This window comes from Pseudonaja textilis, chromosome 11 (genome assembly GCF_049901715.1).
Source record: "Pseudonaja textilis isolate UNSWEBS1 chromosome 11, rPseTex1.2, whole genome shotgun sequence".
Classification (NCBI taxonomy): Eukaryota; Metazoa; Chordata; class Lepidosauria; order Squamata; family Elapidae; genus Pseudonaja; species Pseudonaja textilis.
The window spans coordinates 16,062,727-16,087,848 of record NC_142000.1 but is presented as its reverse complement, the minus strand read 5'-3'; the positions used below and the strand labels follow the sequence as shown (position 1 = coordinate 16,087,848).

The 25,122-nt window shown below is 42.5% G+C and overlaps 1 protein-coding gene across 5 annotated transcripts in view; it reads right to left on the bottom strand.

Annotated features, from left to right (window-relative positions):
• Nucleotides 1-25,122, bottom strand: part of PHKB (phosphorylase kinase regulatory subunit beta) — a 104,333-nt gene that overhangs the window by 7,944 nt on the left and 71,267 nt on the right. For 3 of the 5 annotated variants that reach the window (XM_026713996.2, XM_087940664.1, XM_026713994.2), the window contains 7 exons: nucleotides 24,458-24,519; nucleotides 24,136-24,298; nucleotides 22,691-22,772; nucleotides 19,980-20,037; nucleotides 16,294-16,384; nucleotides 13,862-14,064; nucleotides 4,385-4,519 (listed from right to left, as the gene is read on the bottom strand). In XM_026713996.2, the coding sequence (XP_026569781.1) occupies nucleotides 4,385-4,519; nucleotides 13,862-14,064; nucleotides 16,294-16,384; nucleotides 19,980-20,037; nucleotides 22,691-22,772; nucleotides 24,136-24,298; nucleotides 24,458-24,519 (794 nt within the window). Of the gene's footprint in view, nucleotides 1-4,384; nucleotides 4,520-13,861; nucleotides 14,065-16,293; nucleotides 16,385-18,469; nucleotides 18,561-19,979; nucleotides 20,038-22,690; nucleotides 22,773-24,135; nucleotides 24,299-24,457; nucleotides 24,520-25,122 lie in introns of all 5 variants that reach the window. The other 2 variants (XM_087940665.1, XM_026713995.2) reach the window with 1 other exon arrangement.

Sequence of the window (25,122 nt, the reverse complement as noted above, 5' to 3'; positions counted from 1 at the left end):
AGAAATTGGATAATTATTTCTCTGAAATGGTATACGGTTTCGTGCTTGAGTGGGGTGGTTGAACCAGAAATCTCCAAGGTCCTTTTCAACTCTGTTATTCTTTATTATACTCATATATGGGCTTCTCTTCACACCAGGGAAATGACAACAATCTAGTTTGGGTTATTTGTCTCTTTCCTCCCCAGGGTTACCGGCAGTTTTGTTTTGCTTGCCCTGTGTAACAGCCGCTTCAGAATCATAGGCACATATTTGTGCCTAATCACATAAGTGCAATACTTCATGAAATAATGGCAAGAGGAGACAAGAAATAATGGGAAGGAAGGACAGATATCTTTTGTTGCTGGGTCTTGTATGAATGGCTAAAAACCCTAATTTGAACAAAACTCAGCATCTCTTTTTCATGCAGCTGTTAATAAAAATAGGATCGCCAATATGATTGCCAATGTTCGATGATGGATATGGCACAACAACAACAAGAAGAAACCCTAAAATGGAGGACAACTGAAAACAGCAGAGAATGAAAACATATTTCTTCATTTTGAAGAACTTATTATAGCTTTGGACCAGTGGTGGGGTTCAAATTTTTTTACTACCAGTTCTGTGGGCGTGGCTTGGTGGGCGTGGCAGGGGAAGGTTACTGCAAAATCCCCATTCCCTTCCCACCCTACTAACCTGCTTTCCAGCTCCGTTCTCCTGTGCAGGGCAACAAAAGGAGACCCAGCCAATCAGCTGGGACTCAATGGGAGGCGGAGAATAGACAGGGGCGGGGCCAATCAGAGGTGGGTTTTGCCGGTTCTCCAAACTACTCAAAATTTCCACTAATGGTTTTCCAAAACTGGTCAGAACCGGCTGAATATCACCTCTGCTTCAGAGCCAAAAGAGATAATGCGAGAAAAAGTTGTCCTGAAAACAGGGGTCCAATGACATTGTACTTTTTAAAAAAGAAAATTAGGGCAAAAGCTATCCTAGATTAGCTGTCAAGCAGGCTGTGTTTTGATTCATGCAACAGAATCATTGGATGCTAAGCTGGAAGAATGAAATCCAAGCTCTAAGGATAAATAAGGGCTTAGACTGTTTTCTTCAAGAATTCAATCTTCTTAAGTAGCAAGGGACTGAAAGTGACTGAGAAAAAAAAAAAAGAAGTGTGACATTTACCATCTTCTCACCCTCCTCAGCAGAAAACACACACACACGCACACACACACACATTCAATTTTATCAATAATAGCAGGAGCTGGTAGCAAATAGAAAATTAAGTAATGCCCTTTATGTGGCGGATGGGGTGGGGTGACGGAAGCAGGTGCCGGTATCAGACACGCATTTATATACATAAATGTATTTGGCAGTGAATTTTACACGCCAAATGTTCAGTTATTTTAAAAGCAGCACTTTTTGCAAAACACCCGCATCAAATTTGCAACAGACGATGTTGTTTGAGGAAGGAACAAAAAGTGAGCTCTCCCCCTCTCCCCCCCAGTAGATGCCAAAAACGTTAGCAACTTTAAAATATCCCCAGTTGATAGAAAGTTTAAGTTTTGCAAAAGTTCGACCTCACTTTTCTGTAGGGGGGTTCAAATTCACAAATCTTCAAACGGAATAGAAAACGAGGTGCCAAGATAAAGAGTCCAATAAAATCTACGTTCTGATTTTAGCATACAAGAGAGATGACCTCATTTTCGTTCTCGGTACCAAATCACAGATGGGAGAAATGTATAAAAGAGACGTGAATGTGGAACAAGAGCTGGGTGGAGCTGGCAGGAATATGGGTAGTCCTCGAGTTACGACTACAAGGGAGGCCAAAATTTCTGTTGCTAATCAAGACTGTTGTTGAGTAAGTTTTGCCCCATGTTATTGGCCACAGTTGTTAAATGAATCTGGCTTCTTCATCGACTTTGCTTTGTCACAAGGTCGCAAATGGAGATCACATGACCCCGAGATATGGCAACCGTCATAAATATGAACCATTGCCACCAGTCCTTTTTTGCAGTGCCTTTGTAACTAAGCTAAACAAGTGGCTGGTAAGTAGCTCAACTACTGCCTCTAGTTGTGAATTGGTGACAGGACCCTCCATCGGAGGGAGAACTCTCGCTCCTCCAGCCATTCTCACCTCCGATCTTTCTCATTATAAATGAAGGTTCTCTGGTCTTCAGGAACAAAATACCCCTTGGTAAGTTAATTCTTCTTGCATTAACATGGGATACATCATGGGATCCCCTTTTGGGATCTTTTGATGAGCAAAGTTGACAGGGAAGCCCGATTACTTAGCAACTGGGTTACTAACTTATCAGCTGCAGTGACTCACTTAACAACGGTGGCAAGAAAAGTCGTAAAATTGAGCAAAGTTCCCTTAACAGATTCTTTGAGGAATCTACCTGCCTCGGAGTTTCATTTGCTATGGGTGCAATACTTGGAACCCTGATATTGTCTCCCTTAAAAAACTTTAAGTGGTGGGCTCAATTGCAGTTGTCAGTCTAGGGCTACTTGCATTATTCTCAGTTTCCAATGAGTTTGTTTTGTGGCACATGAATGGAACAGATAAGCTAATAATGATTCCACAAGCATCGTTGGCATCCACAGGGAAGAGAGGATAGAAGTAAATGTCAGTAAATGTCTTCTATCATCTCTGATGGAACATGAGGCTGCTTCCAACATTATGCAAAAGCCAATCTGGCCACTGTCAAAATGTGTATTATAATATATTTCACTTTTTTTGATATTTATTTATCAAAGATCCCTAATAGAAAGGACTCTGGTTTGAATTCAATCTGTTCTCTTGTCATTTCTTCCAGCCAATTTCTAATTTTCTGCCAATATTTTTGAGCTTCTGTACAGGACCACCACATATGGAAAAAAGTTCCCTCTTTTTTTTTTTTTTTTTGCATTTCCAGCAATTCAGACTCATATTGGGGTACATCTTCGCTAATCTCAAAGGAGGAAGGTGCCATCTATAAAACATTTTATGGGCGTTTTCTTTGTATGCTACCGATTTTGTAATTTTATTATTTCTACCCCAGACCTTTTCCTATTCTGTTATGGTGATGCTACATCCTATATTCCTACTCCAGGCTATCATGTTCCCTTTTACAATTTCTTCTTCTAATTCTAATAACTAATTATAAAATTTTGTTATATTTCTTTTGCCTGATCCTAATAAAATTTTATCTAATTGCTGGAGTTTATTGTTAATTCCAAATTCTTTCTTGTCCTGTTTATATCTACTTTGAATTTGAAGATATGCCCACTGATCAATTTTAGTCCCCGCTCTTGAAGTTCTTGCCGCGATTTCAAATTTTCTTGTGTATCCAATAGGTCCTTATATTTAATCATTTTAATGATATCCAGATTCTTTGGGTGAATCATCGCCTCCATTGTTGAAATCCAAATTGGTATTTTTCAATAGTGTTTTTTCCGTATTTTCTTCCAATTAGTTAATAATGAGTCTCCGATTAGGTGTCTGTGAATATCCAACACTTCCAGTGTTGGAGATCCACAACTTCTGGAGGCAAGTTGTTCCACTGGTGAATTGTTCTGTCAGGAAATTCCTCCTTAGTTCTAAGTTGCTTCTCTCCTTGATTACTTTCCACTGGTTGCTTCTTGTCCTGCCTTCAGTTGCTTTGGAGAATAGCTTGACTCCCTCTTCTTTGGGGTAGCCCCTCAAGTACTGGAAGACTGATATCATGTCTCCCCTAATCCTTCTTTTCATCAAACTAGACATACCCAGTCCCTGCAACCGTTCTTCATATATTCTAGCCTCCAGCCCCTTAATCCTCTTTGTTGCTCTTCTCTGCATTCTTTCAAGAGTCTCAACATCTTTTTTATAGCATGGCAACCAAAACCGGATGCAGTATTTTGAAAGATCCGGTCTTGGCTTATGATGGCTCCCTGCCTGGTCTCAAAGTAGATATGCAAATAGTGGTGGGATTCAAAAAAATTTTTTACTACTGGTTCTGTGGACATCATTTGGTGGGGGTAGTGGTGTGGCTTAGGTGGGCTTGGTGGGCGTGGCAGGGGAAGGATACCGCAAAATCCCCCTTCCCTCCCCAGCCCACTCACCTGCTTTCCAGTTCCGTTCTCCTGCGCAGGGCAACCAAAGAAGACCCAGCCAATCAGATTGGAGAGAATAGATGGGGGCGGGGCCAGTCAGAGGTGGGATTTGCCGGTTTTCTGAACTACTCAAAATTTCTGCGACTAGTCCAAACCTGCTGAACGCCACCTCTGATGCAAGTCCCAATACAGGTGATGGACGCTGGTAGCTGAAGTTAACAAAAACTGATGCTAGAGCAAACCACTTTCGTGTAGACGAGGAACGGGAAATAGGGCTCATCTGGTGCCTTCTTCTGTTTCCCCCGCCCGCAGATTTAAAATCACAAAAGACCGGGCTTACCTCCCTTGCTGCTGTGGATGAAGGATATCCAGAAGAAGCTGCTTCACTTCGCTGGGTGACAACTGGTATAAATCCACGGGGGGCATCTCCCCTGCTCGGATTTTCAGTTCGTATTTCATCGCGTGCACAATCCATCTGACAAAGGAAAACATGGGGGAGTTATTTAGGAACTGGGAAATTGCCCTCCTCTCTGCCACAATAAACCCAATGTAAAGGAATGAAAACAGGTCTCGGAGTTGAAATCACGACTGTCTTAGCATCTTTTCTGTTTGGATGCGATAGTGCTGAAAACCTGAGTTGCTTAATAGCAATTGCCCTTAGTTTAGCTTACTTTACTTCATTGTCATCGCAACGAAATCAAACACCATCTTCATTGCACATCATGACCATGAGCATGAAAGAAAAAACACACAAACACACGTCCTTCGCCCTCTACACATTGAACTTAAAACCCCTGATATTGCATTAATATTGCACTGTACATCAGAATTCAAAAGAGCTGGGACAGAAGCTGTTTTTCAGCCTATTTGTCCTTGTTTTTATTATTCGGTACCATCTGCCAGATGGTAATAGTTGGGTGCCCAGGATGAGGTGGATTTTTGAGAATGTTTTGAACTTTCTTAAGGCAGCAGGAGCTAAAAAGCTCTTCCAAAGAGGGGAGAGGGCAGGTGTCCGCAACCTTAAAACACTCAAAGAGCCATTTGGGCCCGCTTCCCATACGGTGTGACTGGGTGGGCGTGGCCAACTCGACATCGCTCACTCCCACCCAGTCACCTCCTGCTCTGGAATATGGAGTGAGTTCACTATCCCGCTGCCATCACCCTTACCTTCTCAGGCCAGGCGAGAAGTGACGGGGAGGGAAGGGGCCACCCAGTCGTGGGATCAGCCAAGAGGGAGCTGCCGCAGAGAGCCAAAAGAGCCGCATGTGGCTCCAGAACTGCCGGTTGCTGACCCCTGCCTTAGGCTTATAAACCCCTCCATGGTGCTTTGCAGCCCTCTCTTAAGTGGTTTACAGAGTCGACATTTTGCCTCCCAACGATCTGGGTCCTCATTTTACTGACCTCCAAAGGATGGAAGGCTGAGTCAACCTTGAGCTGGTCAGGATCGAACTCCTGGCAGTGGGCAAAGTTAGCCTGCAATACTGCATTCTAAACAATGTGCCACCATGGCTCTTTAGCAATAGCACGTAGACTTATGTACCGCTTCACGGTGCTTTACAGCCCTCTCTAAGGGGTTTTACCGAGTCAGCCTATTGCCCCCACAACAATTTGGGTCCTCATTTTACCAACCCCAGAAGGATGGAAGGCTGAGTCAACCTTGAGCCTGATCAGAATCGAACTCCTGGCTGTGGGAAGAGTCAACCTGCAATACTGCACTCTAACCACTGCGCCATCAGGGCTTCAAAATGCTTTGGGGCTGCAGCCTTCCCCCAAAATACCAAAGTATGACCAATCCAATATGCTTCTACAAACATAAAATGATTATTTAGAAGAGAAGCAACATATGTAATGGGTGTTAAATGATGTCATGCATGGAAAAAGACAACACAGTATGCTTAAAGGACGATATGAGATAATTTTTCCCGAGGATTGTCATCTTATTATTGAAAAAAATTAAGCTAGGAAGAAAAAGCCAATCTAATCAAAATCCTGGGATTTCTTGATGAACTGTTCTCCTTAAGTACAAAGCAGGCTTCAGTCTGGCTCTGCTTTTGAGGATTAGCCCGAATTGACTGTTTTGGTTGTGTATTTATTTAGAGAAAGCAAAAAAAGGCTTTGCTTCTGCTTATTCAATGAATGAAATTCTGTTTACATGCAGTAAGTCCTATTTCTTGACAAGCACAATTAAAATTACACATTTTATTAGCCATGCTGGGGCCAAGGCAACAAGACAACCACTTGGGAAGAAATAGTTTAGATGGTTCAAATCACCTGGGCGATCTACCTACCCCTGCCTCGCCCTCTTTGTGCTTCCTGAAGTCAAGAATTTCAACTTTCAACAACTGTCTTGGTTAACGACAGAAATGTTGGGCTCCATTGTAATTTGTGCGTTGAGGACTACCTGCCTACCTGTATATACTCGTGGTTGAGAAAAGTTGACTTAAACTCAGGTTAGGCAGACATCAAGCTTGTAGGATCTGTTTTATTCTCGACTTGAACCCTTAGATCTAGCTCCTTCAGTGAGTTATAAAGGAGGGGCTAGAGGAGGCTAGAGAGCTAAATCCAGAATTCAGGGGGGGAAAAAGCTCCTCTGAGTCCCAGCTCAGCCTTAGTATTTGCTCCTAAAGCCAATAGAAAGTTCCCAGGTTCTTTCCCGTCAAAGCTTTTCCTTGATTCTTTCTCTAAAGATTGTTCATCTTTTTTGACAGTTAAGGCTGCCTGTCAGAAACCTGTGTCTATTTAGCCTGAGTCACCAAGGGTTTATTTGTAAATTTCTATCTGTCTTCTAAATTCCCCATTTTAAAATAATATTAATTTCCCAGAAACTGGCTGGGGAACACATCATTATCAACTGTTTATTGAAGTTTTCAGCCATGTGCAAAATACACAAGCTAGGACAAGGTTACCACACTGTATATAGTACTTCAATCCTCTCTCTCTCTCTCTCTCTCTCTCTTCTCCCTCTCCCTCCCTCCCTCCATTCCATCTCCTTCTCTCTCTGTCCTCCCTCCCTCTTTTTCTCACTCACTCCTTAATCCCCACTCCATCTCCTTCTCTGTCTCACACACACACATATATACACACACACACTCCCTCTCTGTCTCTCTTACTCACTCACTCACTTACTCATAATGGACTATTTGTTTAGCTTATGAGGAGAACGTGACAGAAGTAAACATATAGACATGATCCACATAACTTTACACAAAACGTCAACGAGGTTACGGCAGCACCCTCATAACTGGACAAATTGAATCCCTAAAAACAAAACACACACACACACACACACACACACACACACACAACCCTCCAACTCTGTTTTTATTTCCCCATTTGAAAGCAAATAGGAAGGAATACATGAGACGAAAACACCCGGGGCGCATGGGTGGTGGTGGGACAGAGTCCTACGTGTATCTATGGCTACAATTTGTGGAAGACTCCCTTGCGATGACTCGTTTCAGCCGGACTATATCTCAAGGCACCGGGTCAAGGGAATTTATGCAAGAGACATCATTGGCTCCAGCCTTCAGTCTCCCTGTTGACGGAGGCCAACTGGTTGCAGTAGAAATTAAGGGGAAATTAGAGAGACGAGAGAGAGAGGGGGGTGAGAGAGAAGAGAGAGAGAAGAGAGAGAGAGAGAGAGACAGCAGAGAGAGAGAGACAGAGAGAGAGGCAGAGAGAGAGGGTGGGACAGAGAGAGACAGAGAGAAGGCAGAGGCAGAGACAGAGAGAGGGGGGGGGAGAGAGAGAGAGAGAGAGACAGAGAGAGAGAGAGGCAGAGAGAGAGGGTGGGGAAGAGACAGAAGAGACAGAGAGCAGAGACAGAGACAGAGAGAGAGGGTGGGGGAGAGAAAGAGAGAGAGAGAGAGAGGATGGGGAAGAGACAGAGAGAGAGGCAGAGACAGAGACAGAGAAAGGGTGGGGGAAGAGAGAGAGAGAGACAGAGGCAGAGAGAGAGGGGGGAGAGAGTGACAGAGAGAGGCAGAGACAGAGACAGAGAGAGAGGGTGGGGGAGACACAGAGACAGAGAGGAGAGAAAAGAAACAGCTCTAATCCTTCATTACATGTTTTAAAATTCTCCTCCATACCCACACCGAGTTGTGTTGATGCAAAAATACAGGATTGCATCTTTGGAGTGGGGTGGGGAGGCAAGGGACAGCTTAACGGATTTGGGCAGATGCAAACATTCTGGCTGACAGAGACCTAGGCTGCTAAAGGCTTCTTCTTCTGAAGTAACAAAAAATGACACTTAAGGAAATCTTGAGGACATCACATATCTGAAACTGAGTGACAGGGTCAGAGTAGGATACTAGTTGGCAGTTATGGACTTACAGATCTGGATGTACGTGTCATGGAAGGCAGCGTACAAATGAGATTTTCTCATCTCCTCCTTCCAAAACAACCCACAAACATTTTCAACCCCAAAATACCATTTGCAGTTACTATTTGGAACAAAGAGGGGGGGAAAATCTAACTTACAGATAACAAAACTTGATGAAAAAAACAAAAACAGTTTAAATTTGGGAGGTGACTTAAGAAAGGCCTGACTTGCTCCTTTGTTCAGCCTGATTTTATATAAAACATATAAAGAACGGTTGCAGGAACAGGGTATGTCTAGACTAGTGAAAAGAAAGACTAGGGGAGACATGATAGCAGCGTTCCGATATCTCAGGGGCTGCCCCAAAGAAGAGGGAGTCAAGCTATTCTCCAAGGCACCTGAAGGAAGGACAAGAAGAAATGGGTGGAAACCAATCAAGGAGAGAAGCAACCTGGAACTAAGGAGAAATTTCCTGACCGTTAGAACAATTAATCAGTGGAACAACTTGCCTCCACTGGAAATTTTTAAGAAGAGATACAACACCCATTTGTCTGAAATAGTATAGGGCAGGAGTTTGATTAGAAGACCTCCAAGGTCCCTTCATAAACTCTGTTATTCTGTTATATTTATTCTGTATTTTATTTACTTATTCATCAGATTTCTTTGCCGCCCATCTTGTACCCAATGAGTCCAGCCGTTTTATCCTTTATGATAATTAAACATTAAACATTATCCTCCCATTTCCCCACCACCCCCGACTCCAATGTTGATGGATAACATCCAAAGAATCCAAAAGAAGGGAAATGCAAGGTTGTGAAATCGTTGCTACAAGATATTGGGTTACCTGAATTCATGCAAAATAAGGTTTACTCGTGGTTACTAGTCACGATGATTGCATCTTTCAACTAGTAACAAGGGCAAAAAGCTCTCTTTATACAAAAGGAGATCCCTCAAACAGAGAAACGAACAATTTTATTTCAGTTCAAGACCAAATCATAAAAGTTAAAACAATGAAATGCAATTTTGGGAGCACAATAAAATTTCATGAATTAAACACCTGCTTCTCAGGACACTGTTCTAATTCCTTTGCCTCAGTGCTTCTTATTAGCAGTTCTGCCATAGTCCTTAACATCGTATCTAACAGGACTCACCTCCTGTTCATTCATCCAGGCATATCTCAGGCCTATATATTTTAATAAAAGGATGGTATCAGAGACTCTTTAATATCTCCAAATTAATTTGCAATAATGTGCATTAACTTAAAAGGCAATTAAGGGTGATCTTAATTAAGGGCAGCTGGCTTCTTTTCCAGCTATTGCCCAGGAATTTTGTTTATTGAAGATGTTGTAAAATATGCAAGGTGAAACAGGTGTGTGTGGGGGGGGGGCAACCATGGAGAAGAGATGCTCAAGGTAAGGCAGAATGATGGCTGAAAATCTCCCCAATCGATCTAAAAAAAAAAAAAAGGTTAAAATCATGGCAACTAGACCAAAATTTATTCAACGGAGGAATTTCAATACTCATCAACTTCTTCAGTTACTTCAAAATGTATATTTGGTTAGGCAGAGACTAACCTATGGCATAGCAACTGCAAAGGGATTTCTCCCCAAAATGAAATGCAGTATGTAAATACAATATGCAACGTAATATGTACTCGGAGGAGTAACGAAACGTCTCTGTTTAATAAATGTTGGTCCAGTTGCCACGATTTTAACCTTTTTTAGATACCTCTGGCCTGGATGGTTGAGTTTTCATTCACATACTCTTAAGATCAATCCATTGATGTTCAGGGTTTAAGCGTGAAGATAAAAATTGATGTTTTATCCACATATTTAGATGGTCCTTTTAAACAGGGGCATCCCAAGCCAGCCCCAGGACTTCTCAAGAGCCCCATTAACAAGCTGTCAAGTATGGAAAGAGCGGAAGTAAAGGGACATAGAGCTATGTTTTGGGCCTGTCAACCAAGCAATTCCCATATCCCCAGTGCCATCCGTTCCTCATTAACACCCAAGCAAGCATTTGATGTCTAACCGCAGCTTTTAAAGCAGCTTGTAAAAAAGGAAAAGGTTTATCTCTTAATAGCAATTAAATGACATGCGGAGGAGGAAAAAGTTCCCTTGAATAGACAGGTAAATGCTCTTTCAGAAAGAACTAACTCCTTCTGTCTTCGGGGACAGGCCCGTGCAAGGAAATCATTTCCAGAGAAAGGGCCTGTATTTGATCATGGCAGAAATAATGACTTCAAAGAAGAAAAAGATTATGGCTTGAGCCTCTGCAGGGTGAGCACAGGGGAGAAAGAGTAAGGCGTGTTGACAGAAAAGAAGGCTAATATTTCATCCCCTGATGGATGCTAGTCCATAAAAGCTTATTGGGTAATAAATTTCCTCTTCTTTAAGTTGCCATTTGTTCCTCTGGTTGGAAAGGAATTTTGAAACCTATTTATCAGGACATAAAGCTCCATGGATTTGATTACCAGTCACCTGACTTATCCAAACTCCCACTTTTCCCCGCTTCAACCTGTTCATGTGGGCATCTCCAAGGAGACCTCTTAGTATCGAAGCAGGAGTTATCTGTGGTTATAAAAAAGGAAGCCCAGAATACCCTTCAACTATCTCTGTCCAACATGCATGACTGAAACGGTGTTGATGCATTATTAATTCATGTTCAAACAACTACTCGGGGTCAAGTAATGGCAAAAAAAGTAATACTCATTCAGGCACTGAGTTATGATTTGCTGTTTCTCCCTTTAAGAAACAAAACTGTCCACAACATAATTGCAGTTTCAACCCCGAATCACGTGGGATATAGTGACCGAATAATGATCATCTCAAAGGTGCTTTTTTCAAAAGGCAACTGGGCTTTGATTTTTCCTTGAAGCCGTTTCGCTTCTCATCCAAGAAGCTTCGTCAGCTCAGTTCAGAACCGAAGAAGCTTCTTGGATGAGAAGTGAAACGTTTTCAAGGGGAAGAAAAAGAAAGTCCAGTTGCCTTTTGAAAAAGTACCCTTGGGACAACCGTGACCTGAGTGACTGAGAATCTCCATCGACAAATATAAACGATAACAATCCCGTTTCATAATTGGTAGAAATATTTCAAGCTCAGTACACCCTGAGATTTAATAGTGCCAATAAAGAAGAATATGGAGTGGTGTGGTGGCCAAGAGGCTGTGAGTTTGATCCTAGGTAGAGGCAGATATTCCTCTCTCTGGACACACTGAGAATATATCTGCTGAAAAAGAACTCCGCATTGGTGACAGGAAAGGCATCCGTCCAGTAAACACTCAACTCCATTCAGTTGCTCAGACTCCACACCCTGCAAGGGATTATGAGGCTGTTAAAAGAGGACGAATAAAGGAGAATAGGGGTAGCTGAGGATTGAAATGAGGAGTGCTTGGTGATCTCTGAGCTTGGTTGTTTTCTTGCAGACGTTTCATTACCTAACTAGGTAACGTCACCAGTGCTAGTCCTGATTATCTTACCTAGTTTCGGCACACTGGTACACTAGGGCTTTTAATCATGAATGAAAACCTAGTTCCAACCAAGCAAAAATACTCTTGGCTTTCTGGCAGACAAGGCACGCTATTTTTAGCAATACAGCAGCCAAGTAAAACGAAAAGATTTGATTTAATGAGTACGTTCATGTAAAAAAAGATTTTAAAGATGGATTTAAATTAGGAGTATGAATGTCTGTCACCCCATTTTACTGCTGCAGGTAAATTCACAGTTCTTTATATCCGGTTTAAGTGGGAAAGGTTGGTATTTTTCATCTAGGACAAATAATGAAAGTGGTGTTTGGGGGTTGGATTATTTATGGAGAGAGGTGAGCATAAATTGATTGTATGGTATTATGGTTTAAAGAATTTCAAGGGAAAAATTCGCAAGAGGCACCTGGAACCAGATTTAAATTTAGCGTGGGAAGGTAAATTAACTATCAAGCAGAAGATATAGCGTCGTAAAGCTTTAAAAAAAATGAACTTCATTTTAAAGGTTTGTTTAGAATCATATAAAGGCCACTTGTAAAGCTGTAACTGAGGAGCTCACACCATACCTATCACCTCTCACTTCTATGCTGAAATGGTAGTGCAGGTGTAGCTGTCAGATATACCTACTAAGCCTGAACTTGTGAGAAGCTAAAGGAGTAAAATTGCAATCTACAAACACACTACTGACTGGCATCAAAGGGGAAGCACCCTAAACTTCAGAGGCCTCGCTTTAAATGAATTGTGAACTATGGCTTCTGTGTGAAGTGGAAAATTCCATTTCTAATTACAACTAACATGGCAACTACTGTAGACTAAAAGATGAATGCAGATATAAAAAGAGAACTGTCACGTCCCTGTCAGAATCTGAATCCGAGAAGGAAGACGAATAGCTGACAGGGAGTTGGATGTGGAGGAAATTGGGGAAGGGCAAAGTCCGGCTGGGCAGAGCAGGAAGAGGTAGAACAAGGGAGAGGGAGTTCAGAGGAAGACTCAGGCCCACCCCCTCTTCATCCTAGGGCATGCAGGGAGGAACAGAGAAGAGAGCAACATGGGTTGCATGGCTTGTGGGGGAGGAAAGGGCCCTGATTCCCTTCATTAGGCACACCTGGGAAGAGAGTTTAAAAGAGACACATGCTGAGTGCAGCAGCTGCTGGGAGCAAACGTGAGTTTATCTTGTATTGACTTTGCTTATCTGTGTTCTTGGCGTCTTCCCAACCGTGCTGAGTTATTGCTGTGCCTTCACGCCTGGAATTCTTACTCCTGCCCTAATTACCTCATTTTTCCTTGATTGGATTTATAGTTACAGTTTTTGTTGACCATGTTTTGGACTTGATTCTCTGCAGCCAAAGGCTGTTCCTGGGAGAGTATTTTCTCTGGCCAGAAGGTAACCAGGACATTGTGGGGGGCAAAATTGGAGCTAATAAAGGGATTCCTACTGATTATCTGACAGTGTTGGCTTTGTGCCACTCCCTGGGTCATCACAGGAACACATGATCCTCAGCAGCCTTCTAGCTCTCAGTAGTTAGGGGTGGGAAAACAGGTTCAGAGCCCTTTTTCCATCCTCCCAAGGTGGGTAAAATGAGGACCCAAAATTGTTGAGGCAATATGCTGACTCTGTTAACTGCTTAGAGCGGGCACTGTAAAGCGGTATACAAGTCTAAGTGTTATTGCTATTGCTTCCAAACTGCTAGGTGGGCAGGAGCTGAGGCAAGGATGGGAACTTGCCCCCTCGTGCAGGCCTCAGGTCCTCAACCCGAGCTGTCCACTTTCTAGCTCAGCTTCTTAAGCTTTAAGCCATCACAGCTCTGAACCATGACTCTGGAACATTTCCATTTTCAAATTTCCTCAGACTATTTCTATTCATATTTAACACTTAGCGGTAAAACTTGGAAAGACTCTATCAAGTTCTCTCCAAGCGTTTTCAGGAGACACGCGTCAGCCTGGCATCTCAATTTGTGCACGTGGGATAAAAGGATTCACAGACATCACTAGAACAGGTTAAGAGAGTGATTTACTAACCCCACACGTATCTTTAGCATGCCGTTAAATAACTCGGGGGAGTTGGAGATGATCCAGCCGATATGAATGACAAGTTCTTGTTGAAGAACAGCTTCCCTCTCGTCCTGCAAATTGCACTTGTTGTAGATGATGTCTTTAATTGCGCCCGGAGACAAGGGATTAGATATAATTTCTTCCTCTTGGCCAAATGCCCCAAGTGTCACCTAAAGGAATATATTAGCAGTAATTAGAGGTACAACCTGAACCAGGGAAGCAGAGAGGGAGTCCTTATTCATTACATCTCCTTGACTTAAATCTCCTGCTTTCCAACGACGTTGGATAAAAGGGTCGTACATAGAATGGGGAGTTAAAATCATTGCTGATGGGGGAAAGGGTGATTTGCACATCTCTATTATTTTCTATTAAAGGAGCATCTTTTTTTAAAAAAATGAACTTGTTCCCTAAGGGCACAGTAATGACATGGGATTGCATATGTTCCGAAAAAGGTTGATCTCTCCTCTTTATGTCACACGATTAAAACTTGCCAGGCATAATAATATATAAATTATCCTGGTCCCTTCTCTGAAGGGGGTTCGTGGTCTTTCCTCAGGGCCAAGAGTAGTTCTCACAGACCTCGTAGCTCACAGAGTTGCCAGATTTGAAAGGGGCTTTCTAGACTGCCAAACTACCAAGGACTAACTCAACCCTCTACTTCAGCTAGTTCTCAGTTCCTTTCCAATCTAAGAAGGAAGGAGCAGGGGATGAAAAATAGAAACCGTTGACTTTGTTGTTAGCTGCAAAGTCGTGTCCGACCCATCACAACCCTCACGGACAACATTCCTCCAGGCCTTCCTGTCCTCTACCATCCTCCAGAGTCCATTTAAGCTCACGCCTACTGTAGGATATCAATTTAGATCATGCCAGGGGAATGCAGGAATACATCCAAGTGCTTCTACGTTCGAGTACTTACTGACTACGCCCCGCCCTTCATATTATTTTCTGTTCTAAATTTTAATGCAGCAACAGTCCCAACTACGAGCAAGGAATCACATTTTCTAGTCCCCACTACGAGCAAGGAATTGCATGTCCTAGTAATGTTCTTCACATGCTTTCGATGACACTGCAATCATAATGCTGTCTGTCCCGCTTGGAAGGATGAAAAGACTTCAGGAGGTTCCAAATTCTTACCGAGTGGCCTCCAAGTAGTTGGGGCCATCACCAATCTAGTTTTAGATAGGGTTAATCGATTATGGCCGCTCACCACGGTAAGTCTTCGCCTCTCCGAGGGAACGGAACGCAAATAGGGAAATAATTTGTTTCCTGGACAACCGTGATGGGACAGGCAGCATTACATCCTTACGGGCTCTTTGATTCAAACAGAAGACACGCTGGATGGACAGGACACTAACAGCCAAAAGCAAAGGACAACAGAAAGTGCCAAATCATGCTAGGCCAGAATGGGCTATCAAAAATGACTGCATATTCGTAATGGAAAAATCCTCTATAAAACTGCAGTAAGTCTACAATGGGGCCAGAACTGGCCATATATTTTTATTTTAAAAAAAACATAAAAAGCAAATGCAACATGGGTCTCAAAAGCCGTTACCTTGCCTAAATTTGGTAAGAAGTGCTTAAGGGGTTACTGTTGTGGTTCGCCGGCAGCCTGTGCAGACGGCAGCGGAATCAGACAGTGGGGATGAAAGGAGATCAGTCCAGGAGTCTGGAGAGGACGCGGATGAGGGTCCTGTGTCTGATGCAGAGATGGGGCCAGGACCATCTGGGAGTGGGGTGCTGCCTCTGGAGCCTCCGGAGTCTGGCAGCAGCAAGGCAGAGGAACCAGGGGAGCCTGTTCCCAATGCGTGTGTGCACAGAGCTGCTAGAAGGTGAGAGCAGCTGAAGCAGAAGGGGGTGACTCGGGAGTAAGCTTTGGAGGTGATTGCCCCTCCCCTAAGGTATAAAGGACATGCAAAGGCAAAGAAACCTTTGCAGGAGGCAAAGTCATTCGTTCTGTTTGGATTAATCCTTGAAGCCCTGTGTGGGCTTGTTCTTTGATTGGTTATTTATAGTTCATTTGGCACTTTAGTTGTTGGCAGCAATTCAAAGGAGAGAAAGGTGGGTGCTTATCTCAAGGGACTGTTTGGGACTCATTCCTGGCTGGGAATGAACATAATTCCCAGCGCTGAAATAAAACGAGATCGGTTTTAACTAAGCGTGTGCTTAATTACGGTCTCAGCTCAGAACAGTTGCCAAATTTCAGGGGACAACCTTTGCCCAAATCAACTGACATCCCCCCCCCCTCTCCCCATTTGTAAATAAACTCAGCGGAGTCTGTACCCTTTAAAAAGGGTTGGGAAACTGTATAACCAGAGCACCAATTCCCTGGGGCTGGACCTTCATTTTATTTTACTTATTAAATTTAGCTGATGAATGTAATCTGAAAAATGTAGACTTACCTGCTTGCCCTGAACTAAAACATTAGTAATAGATGGGGCAAGGCTGTCCACTAGCTTACATAAAAGGCTTGCTGCGAAGCGCACAACAGACCTGAGGGTAGAAAACAAAGCAATCCAGCTGGAAATGAAATGCTAGTTTAATGGGATTCAAGAATTTTGACGGAGATTTTCTTGCTCCCCTCGGCCAAATGATCAACCGTTTCTATCTGTGTCTATGGTATTTAGGACCCAAGATACCTCTTTATAGAATGGTGAGCCACAGCTAAACCAATTCCATTATGGAAGCAAGGATGCTAAGGTTTGAATTGGAGTAACGTTCATTAAACTGCATAAGTGATAAAGAAAACGCGGTTCCTTCTTGACATCAAGGCGAGATTGGCATCGTGTAAGTAGCCATTATTTTATGAACTGTAGATTTCCCTGGCAATGTGCATTTAAAAAAAAATAAAATAAAATCTCATAGGAGAACCTTTTGAATGGCCAGAATCTGATTTCCCATCGAATTGCACTCTTTCATTTATGAAAGGGAAACCAAAGGCTTTCACTTTCTCAAGAAAACCCCCGAGAAAGCAGGAGTCACGTGGTTTTCTGTTGGACGGAAAAGGGAAAAAAAAAAACTCATGGAAGTTATTTAGCACCTGTTGACAAAATTCTAGTCCTGAAAAAAAAAACGTTGAGTATCCCTCTCTTCCTAAGCAGTCAATAATTTTCAACAGCCTCTTTCAGCCGATCGCCAAAAGATTAAATGATGGACACAGATGGCAATGAGATCATCACATACAAGTTTACTTTCCGATAAATAAGGAATTAAAAGATAGGTTCAGAGAGGCAGCTGACACACGATGAACATTTCAAGTGACTAGACAATTATTTGATCAATGCAAACGCCTAAAATATCGTGGCCATATTAAATGAGGGTGGATAATCTTTTCTTCTTAGAATGAACAAAATGAGCTTTTGCTAGCAGAGTATCTAGATTACCCATTCATTCATCTCTCCATCTGTTCCTGAATTACACAGCTTAGACATCAGGAAGAGAATGCTTGAGTGAAATAAAGAAGGACATAATTTAGAAAATGGCAGGACTATTTTATTTTTTCTGTCTTCGTGATCTCATTTTCCTTCAATGTTAGATCTTTTTGGAGGTGCAACTGGAGGCAAAATTTGGGAAGAAGGAAAGAACAGAAGAGAAGAGCAGAAAAGAAAAAAATATCCTATGTGCATATTGTCCCCACCTTTTCTTATATTTGCGAATTTATGAGGAGCATTTATTTTTGTGTATCAAACACACACACACTGTGTTTGATCCTAGGTAGAGGCAGATATTTCTCTCTCTGGGCACACTGAGAATATATCTCCTGGATAAAACTCCGCACTGGTGACAGGAAGGGCATCCGGCCATAAACACACTCTACTAGCTCCATTCAGTTGCCCAAACTCTACCTCGCAAGGGATTATGGGGTCATTAAATGAAGATAATGATTCATTTTTGTTATCAAAGGAGCTTTACTGTTTAATATGAAAAAAAAAAGGAATTCAGAAATTATTCTTTGTTTTTCCAGCTTCTTCTTAAAGACACTCCAAAATTTGGAGGATGGCACTGCTCCCCAAAAAAAGCTGGTGGTTTGTTTGTCTTCCTGACTACTTTATAGGAAATAATGCACAATTTTTATACAAAAGATCCAACAAGGACAACTAATCTTAGCAAAAATGGCAGTTGAAGGATTCTCTTTCTGCTTCCCCGTGTGTGCTTGTGTGTGTGTTTGTGTGTGTGTTTGTGTGCGAATGCACTTACAAGAAAATGAGAGGACATAAAATGCTAAGACTAAAAACAGACCAAAGTTTTTGAAAGTGATTGGTTATTAATACAGATATTACTCTAGAAAACAAAGGACTGGATACTCCACATTGTCTAACACAGGCGTCGGAAGTGGAACAGTCACATATCAGAATTAATGAATGAGTGTGCAACAGTCTGCTAAGTTAGCACAAAATCCATCAGCCAAACTGATTTTGAGTTTGATGACAATGGGATGCACACACTCTTCAAAATCAAGTGCAAAGCTTCCCCCGCTCTTTCTCTCTTTTTGGCAAAACACCATGAACAGATACCGGCAAAATGCAAAATCAGCCATACATCTCAAGCAGAACCGTTTCAAACCTGGGCACACTTTACCTGTTTCCCATGGACTATCAAAGTTGTAATATGGGGAGCTAAAGAGGCAGCAAATTTCTGAATGCATGCCGCGCTGCAACGGAGCACCAACCTGGATTTGATACACAACAGAGGAGTTCGATGGACGATGCTCTCCACGCCTACTCTAAATAAAATCCTCTCAGTAGCCCACGCATTCTGAACACTAGTTTGTTTGTTTTCTGCAGGGGATGAGAGCTGCTCATTGGGAATCAAACATTGGAAGGACTCTTTGGATTGTCAAAATGAGTTCTACAGTATATCTTCAGCTATATAGTCAAGGGGGACGTGGTGGCTCAGTGGCTAAGGCGCTGAGCTTGTCGATCAGAAAGGTCGGCCGTTCGGAGGTTCGAATCCCTAGCGCCGCATAACGGGAGTGAGCTCCCGTTATTTGTCCCAGCTTCTGCCAACCTAGCAGTTCGAAAGCATGTAAAAAATGCAAGTGGAAAAAGAGGGAGCAATTTGATGGGAAAGGAACAGAGTTCCGTGCGACTTCGGTGTTTCATCATGCCGGCCACATGACCACGGAGACATCTTCAGACAGCGCTGGCTCTTTGGCTTTGAAACGGAAATGAGCACCGCTCCCTAGAGCTGGAAACGACTAGCACGTATGTGCGAGAGGAACCTTTACCTATAGAGTCATACTTAGCACTCAACTGCTTTCAAAACTCGTTGAATTTCGGGATTTGAAGATTTTGAAGCAGAAATCTTATCCCAGTGCTCATCCTTCTCCCGGCAGTCAACATGCAAGGAAGAACTTGGCTGCCTCCAGACTCGCTATCTCTTCTGGATGAAATAGCGGATCGCGTGGTAAGTCATGTGGTTTTCTCGCTACCTGTTGGTTTTGAATATTTGGTGTGTCTTCCAGACCAACAAGCGCCTCAATACCACTTGTACAATGATAAAATCCTCTACTATAGGATTCGCTGGTAGTTTATTTTTTTCCGCCTACTGTTTGAGGGATGAGAAGATCCCTCAAGATCCTCGGACTCCTTCAAGTCATTTCACTTCTCATCCAAGAAGCCTCTTCCGTTCTGACTGAATGGTGGAAAATAGAAGGATTTATATTCCTTGCAGTCATTAGCGGTCATGAACATTCTGCAAGGAATATAAATCCGTCCATTCCTTACTATTCCATCAGAGCTGAAGAAGCTTCTTGGATGAGAAGCAAACCGTCTTCAAAGAAAAACCAGAAAGTCCAGTTACCTCTTGAAAAAAAAAGCACCTTTGGGACAACCATGATCTGGATCACTGAGAATCTCCACAGACATGTACAGCTAAGAGGTCCCTCCTTCCTTTTTTTTTTATAAATTAAGCATAACCGATTTATATAGCCAATCATGGCACACTGAGATATATGATTCTGAATTTCAGCGGTCGTCTTTTTTTGCAAAATCAGTAGATGTATATCAACTCAAACTGGAAAAAATCAGCACAGATCTGCTATTAAAAACAAAAAAAAACATGAAATTGGAAAGTATTGGATACAAACCAGAACTTTTTGCTGCCAGCTTTTCGGTAGATTCTTTCGATATGATCAGAGACAGTACCTAATTTGTACATAAAAGGGAAAAGACAAAAAAAAAAAAACAGAAGGAAACGGTATGATTTCATTGCAGTTGTTGCGTTTACGAGATTCTGCTTTATCCGCTTATCTTATTGCAAAGGTTAACAGCAGCATTACCAGCCGGTCCTGCTGCGGGAAACTGCAAATGGGCCATGCTTTTCAGTACAGGTTTATGCAAATATTTAAGCACGTATAGATATTTTATTTCAACGTTTCAGGTGTCTGGCAGAAATCAACAGTTGTCCCCTGTTTCTTCTTCAGCAATTGTAACCTGCAACGCTACCCTGACAGAATATAAACTAGCCTGCACTTACATAATTTGATTCCAGCTGAATAACTACCATTCCAGGATTAAAATGTTATACTGAGGTTGTAAATAAATGTTGTTTTGTGGCTGCTTTGTGCTTTATGTGCTAGCTGGGTCCTCCTAAACTCTTCTTTGTATTGCTTTTTTTTTTAAAAAAAATAAAAAACAAAAAAAACAGGACCATGAGGGTGGAATTTGGTAGATTAGCTCCAAACAGGAGCAAAGAGCTATGAAGAATTATTGAAATGCTATGAATCACCGTTTTGGCTATAATCCTTCTTTCGAGATTCATTATTTATTATGTAATGCTCAGAACAACAAAACAATAAATAAGTCCATTCTTACACCACTACGATGGGAGGAGACTCAGTTGTTCCAAAATTAGAATCAGAATACACAAACCAGGCTTTGAAGTAGGAATAAAACAAAGTAAATGGGATACACAAACTGACGAAGGTGCACAGTTTGATAAGGACGTTTTGGTGGCATAAGGATTGATGCCTTCATTAGGAAAATTGAGGATGGTTTTTTTCTTAGAATGCATTTAAAATAAAAGCCTTTGGACATTTGAAAAGGCCAAGGGACGTATCTTTAAATGGATGGGGCTGTAACAGACCAATTGGGAGTATTACCCTACTCTATTAAATCACTCTTTTATGCACAGGTAGTCCTCGACTTACAACGGTTCATTAAAGTTACAACGGCACTGAAAAATGAGATTTATGACCATTTTTCACACTTATAACCATTGTATCATCTCCATGGTCGTGATTTACATTCAGAGGCTTGACAACTGGTTCATATTTATGACCGTCACAGTGTCCCAGGGTCACATGAAAAGCAAAGTCAATGGGGAAGCCAAATCCACTTAACAACGGTGGGACTAATTTAACAACCGCAGTGATTCACTTAAGAAATGTGGTGAGAAAAGTGGGGGGCGGAACTTACTTAACGTCCCACTTACCAACCTAGATTTGGGGCTCAATCGTGAGTCAAGGATTACCTGTAACAGGTGTGCTACGACACTAAATGTAACATGCCAGGTAAGATACATGGCAAAACCTGAAAGAGAACACAACTCTTCTTTCCGCTTCATCTTAGCAGGTGGCCTTGGCTTCCTCCAACGGTTTATATGGAACTTGAAATCATCCACCAAGAGCACACAAGCTACGGGAATTCCTTGACTTAGGACCATTCGCTTAGTGGCTGTCTGAAGTTACCATGGGCTTGGAAAAAAGTGACTTATGACACCAGTCTTTACATTTACAACTGTCACAGAATCTGCACGGTAATGTGATGGTGATTTGGGCTCGTGGCAAGGGGCATTTATTTTGGAGGGTTGCAGAGGCTCAGGATCATGGAATTGCCATCTACAACCTTCCCAGCCAGCTTTTTAAATAGATTAACAGAGTTGGAAGGGACCTTGTAGGTTATCCAACCGTGCCCCGCCCAAGCAAGAGACCCTACACCATTTCTGACAAATGGCAGTCCAATCTCTTCTTGAAAGCCTCTAGTGATGAAGCTCCCTCAACTTCCAAAGGCAACTTCTGGTCCGTGGGTTGATTGTTCTCACTGTCAGAAAATCTCTCCTTATTTCCAGGTTGAATCTCTCCTGGATCAGTTTCCATCTATTATTATTTCTTGCCTGGCCTTCAGGTGTCTTGGAAAATAGCTTGACCCCCTCCTCTCTGTGGCAGCCCCTCCAATATTGGAAGAACTGCTATCCTGTCTCCCCTGGTCCTTCTCTTCACTAGACTAGCCATGCCCAGTTCCTGCGACTGTTCTTCATATGTTTTAGCCTCCAGTCCCCAAATTATCCTGGTTGCTCTTCTCGGTACTTTTTCTAAAGTCTCAACATCTTTTTTATAGTGTGGTGAACAAAATTGGATACAGTATTCTAGGTGTGGTCTTATTAAGGCTTTATATGGTGGTATTACTTGATCTTGATTGTATCCCTCTGTTAATGCAATTTAGGATTACATTGGCTTTGTTGGCTGCTGCTGCACACTGCTGCTTGCTTCTAACAAGAAAATTCAACAGGGGAAGCAGGATTTGATTAACACACATGTGGTTCCATGGCGAAGAGGGTTTGTAAAACTGAGTGCAACTTGCTTTAACAAAAGGATCCGTTAGCGATGGAAATTCTCATCCCAATTGGGGTCATTAAGTCGAGGACTAACTGGATTTTAAAAGAGTTCATGTGAGAAACAGCTCCTTCCACTTTCTGGCATGCATTCTCTGAGTAAGATAGCGACATCGCTTATGCGCTGCATGTTCGCTATTCATGTTCCGCTAACCGATCGGCTAAAAGAGGCTCCTGTCAACCTACCTTCCTTGGTGATAAAATTGGGGCCTTCCCTTTTGAGCAAAATGCTCAGCAGAATGATCTGGGTTGCCACGCAGCTGCAGTCCTGTGGAGAAATAATCATCAAGTTGTAAAAGGTTAGTAGAGACAGGTGTGATTCTCCTAAGGTTTTACAGAACAAACTCTGCTGTTTCTTGGAGCTATGGGCCGGACACTGCTGGGAGTCTTCTGTTTAAGAGCCGCGGTGGCGCAGTGGTTAGAGTGCAGTACTGCAGGCTACTTCTGCTGACTGCCGGCCGACTGCAATTTGGCAGTTTGAATCTCACTAGGCTCAAGGTTGACTCAGCCTTCCAGCCTTCCGAGGTAGGTAAAATGAGGTGAGAGCTGATGGGTTGCTTAAAGGTTCTTTTTCTTCTTGACTTCCTCTGCAGCCTCCTATAAAACTCCAACTCTCCATGTTGGAATGCTGTGTTTTTTAACCCAAATCACAGGCAGATTTCCATGGGGAAACAGAAGGCGTGATTATTGACGGATTACTGACTCGGCAAAGTGAAATCTGTTTCTGAAACTACTCTCCTTGGTGAAATATTTTTGATGGCTTGTAATATCTAGAGAATTCCAAATTATTGTCATCCTTGGTGCTTGTTGTGGGCTATCGGCCGCCAACCCCTCCAGCAGCCAAATCAGAGGAAGAAGAGGAGGAGGCATGAGAGTTAGGGTCAGCATCAAGGCAACCTGAGAGCTCCAAGGGGGAAGAGAGAATGGAGCTGGCAGAGAGAGAGAGAGAGACAGAGCCTGGGTCATCCGTAAGCCCTCAGATGGAGAGTCAACAGCCCCCAGGTCTGGAAGTGTCTGACGAGGAAGAGGAGGAACAGCTGGGTCCAGTGCCTGACACACTGATGCACCGAAAGCAGAGGAGAGGAGAGCAGTGGAAATCTATGGGCTGGTCTTTGGGACAGAAGAGCCACCGCTGCTAGTGAAGCCCAACCCTGACTCTGGGGATAAAAGGCAGGCGGTGAAGATGAATAGGTATGGTAAACAACTATTCGTCTTCCGCCGACAGACTTGTTAGCCTGTGGTGAGAGAGAAACCTTTTGCTGGGGCTGTCGGTGCTCCTAATTAAAAGAATCTTTGAGTTAACTCCCGAGGGGTTTGTCATATTTGGGGAGCTGGGTCAGAACAGTGCTGCAATATTTATGGCAGACCAAAATGCCAACAGGCATGCAACAACCAAAGAACACTGGGCAAACGCTGCCGTTATGTACTTGTGTCCTGATGCCTAACGCAGGGAATGGTGTCACAGTATTGCCACGTTTTGTCATTATCTGCCCACTACTGCAGATGCCCATGCTTTGGTGTGTTTGACCTATTTTGAAAAAGGAGAAAAGGGAGACCTCGTGGAAACAATTCACGATTGCCATTGTGACTTTCTTCCTTAGGCAGCACAGATCAAGAATTTAGAAACTCACATTCAGTTTCTGAAGAATCTCATGAATTGGCTTGTTTTTCCAGTCGTTATGATTAATATCTGGCTGCTGTTCCAACTCCGTTGCGTTTGGCGTGCTGGTTTGCCTCTTGACTTTTGAATGCTTTGGAAGCTCCAGTTCTTCAAAACTCTTAAATTCCGGAGGCCTGCAGAAAGAATATTTCAAAACCTGAAAAAAAAAAAATCTAACGGATGCTTTCACGATCTACCTTTCTTAACACGATGCTCAGCTAAGACAAATGATCTAGAAAGGCCATCAGAGATGGATGAAGCTATGGTTTTACTATAATTTTGGATATACTTACTCCTCTGTGTCACCAATTCTTAAGAAATCCAATTGTTCAACCACTGCTCCAGAGATTAATGTCTGAAATAGAGAAGAGGAATGGAAGACAAAAGGAGCACTTAGTAGAAAATATGGGAAATCCATAGTTTGCTGTAATAATGCATAATAACACCACAAACTGCTTTGGGAAACACAAGCGTGAATAGATGGATGGATGGATGGATGGATGGAATAATCAGCCAAGTACTAGAGAGAAACAAACAGAGGGAGGCAGTGGTGTGTGTGTGTGTTTGTGTGTGTGTGAGAGAGACAGAGGAAGAGACAGAGACAAAGACAAAGAGAGAGAGAGAGATTTGAATATTTTACAATATCTGCTGCCTGGATTTAGGAGATCAATAAATACTAATAGACCCTGCTTGCTATTGTTCATACATGTTGCAGCCAAGTCCATTTTAACAGATTGTACCAATCGAGCGTCATTAAAATCTGTGGCGCATTTTCTTTCAATTGAAGGTTACAGACACAATAATTTTAGTGATACATAGATAAAAGCAGAAGATCTTCAGAAATTAAGGTTAGCTTCCAGATACGGCAAGAAAAATACTTTTGTTGTTTGTTTTTTTATTCTAAGCAACTATTAGTTCAGATGGTAAAGTATGTTTCTTTTTTGCCCTTTTTTTGTCC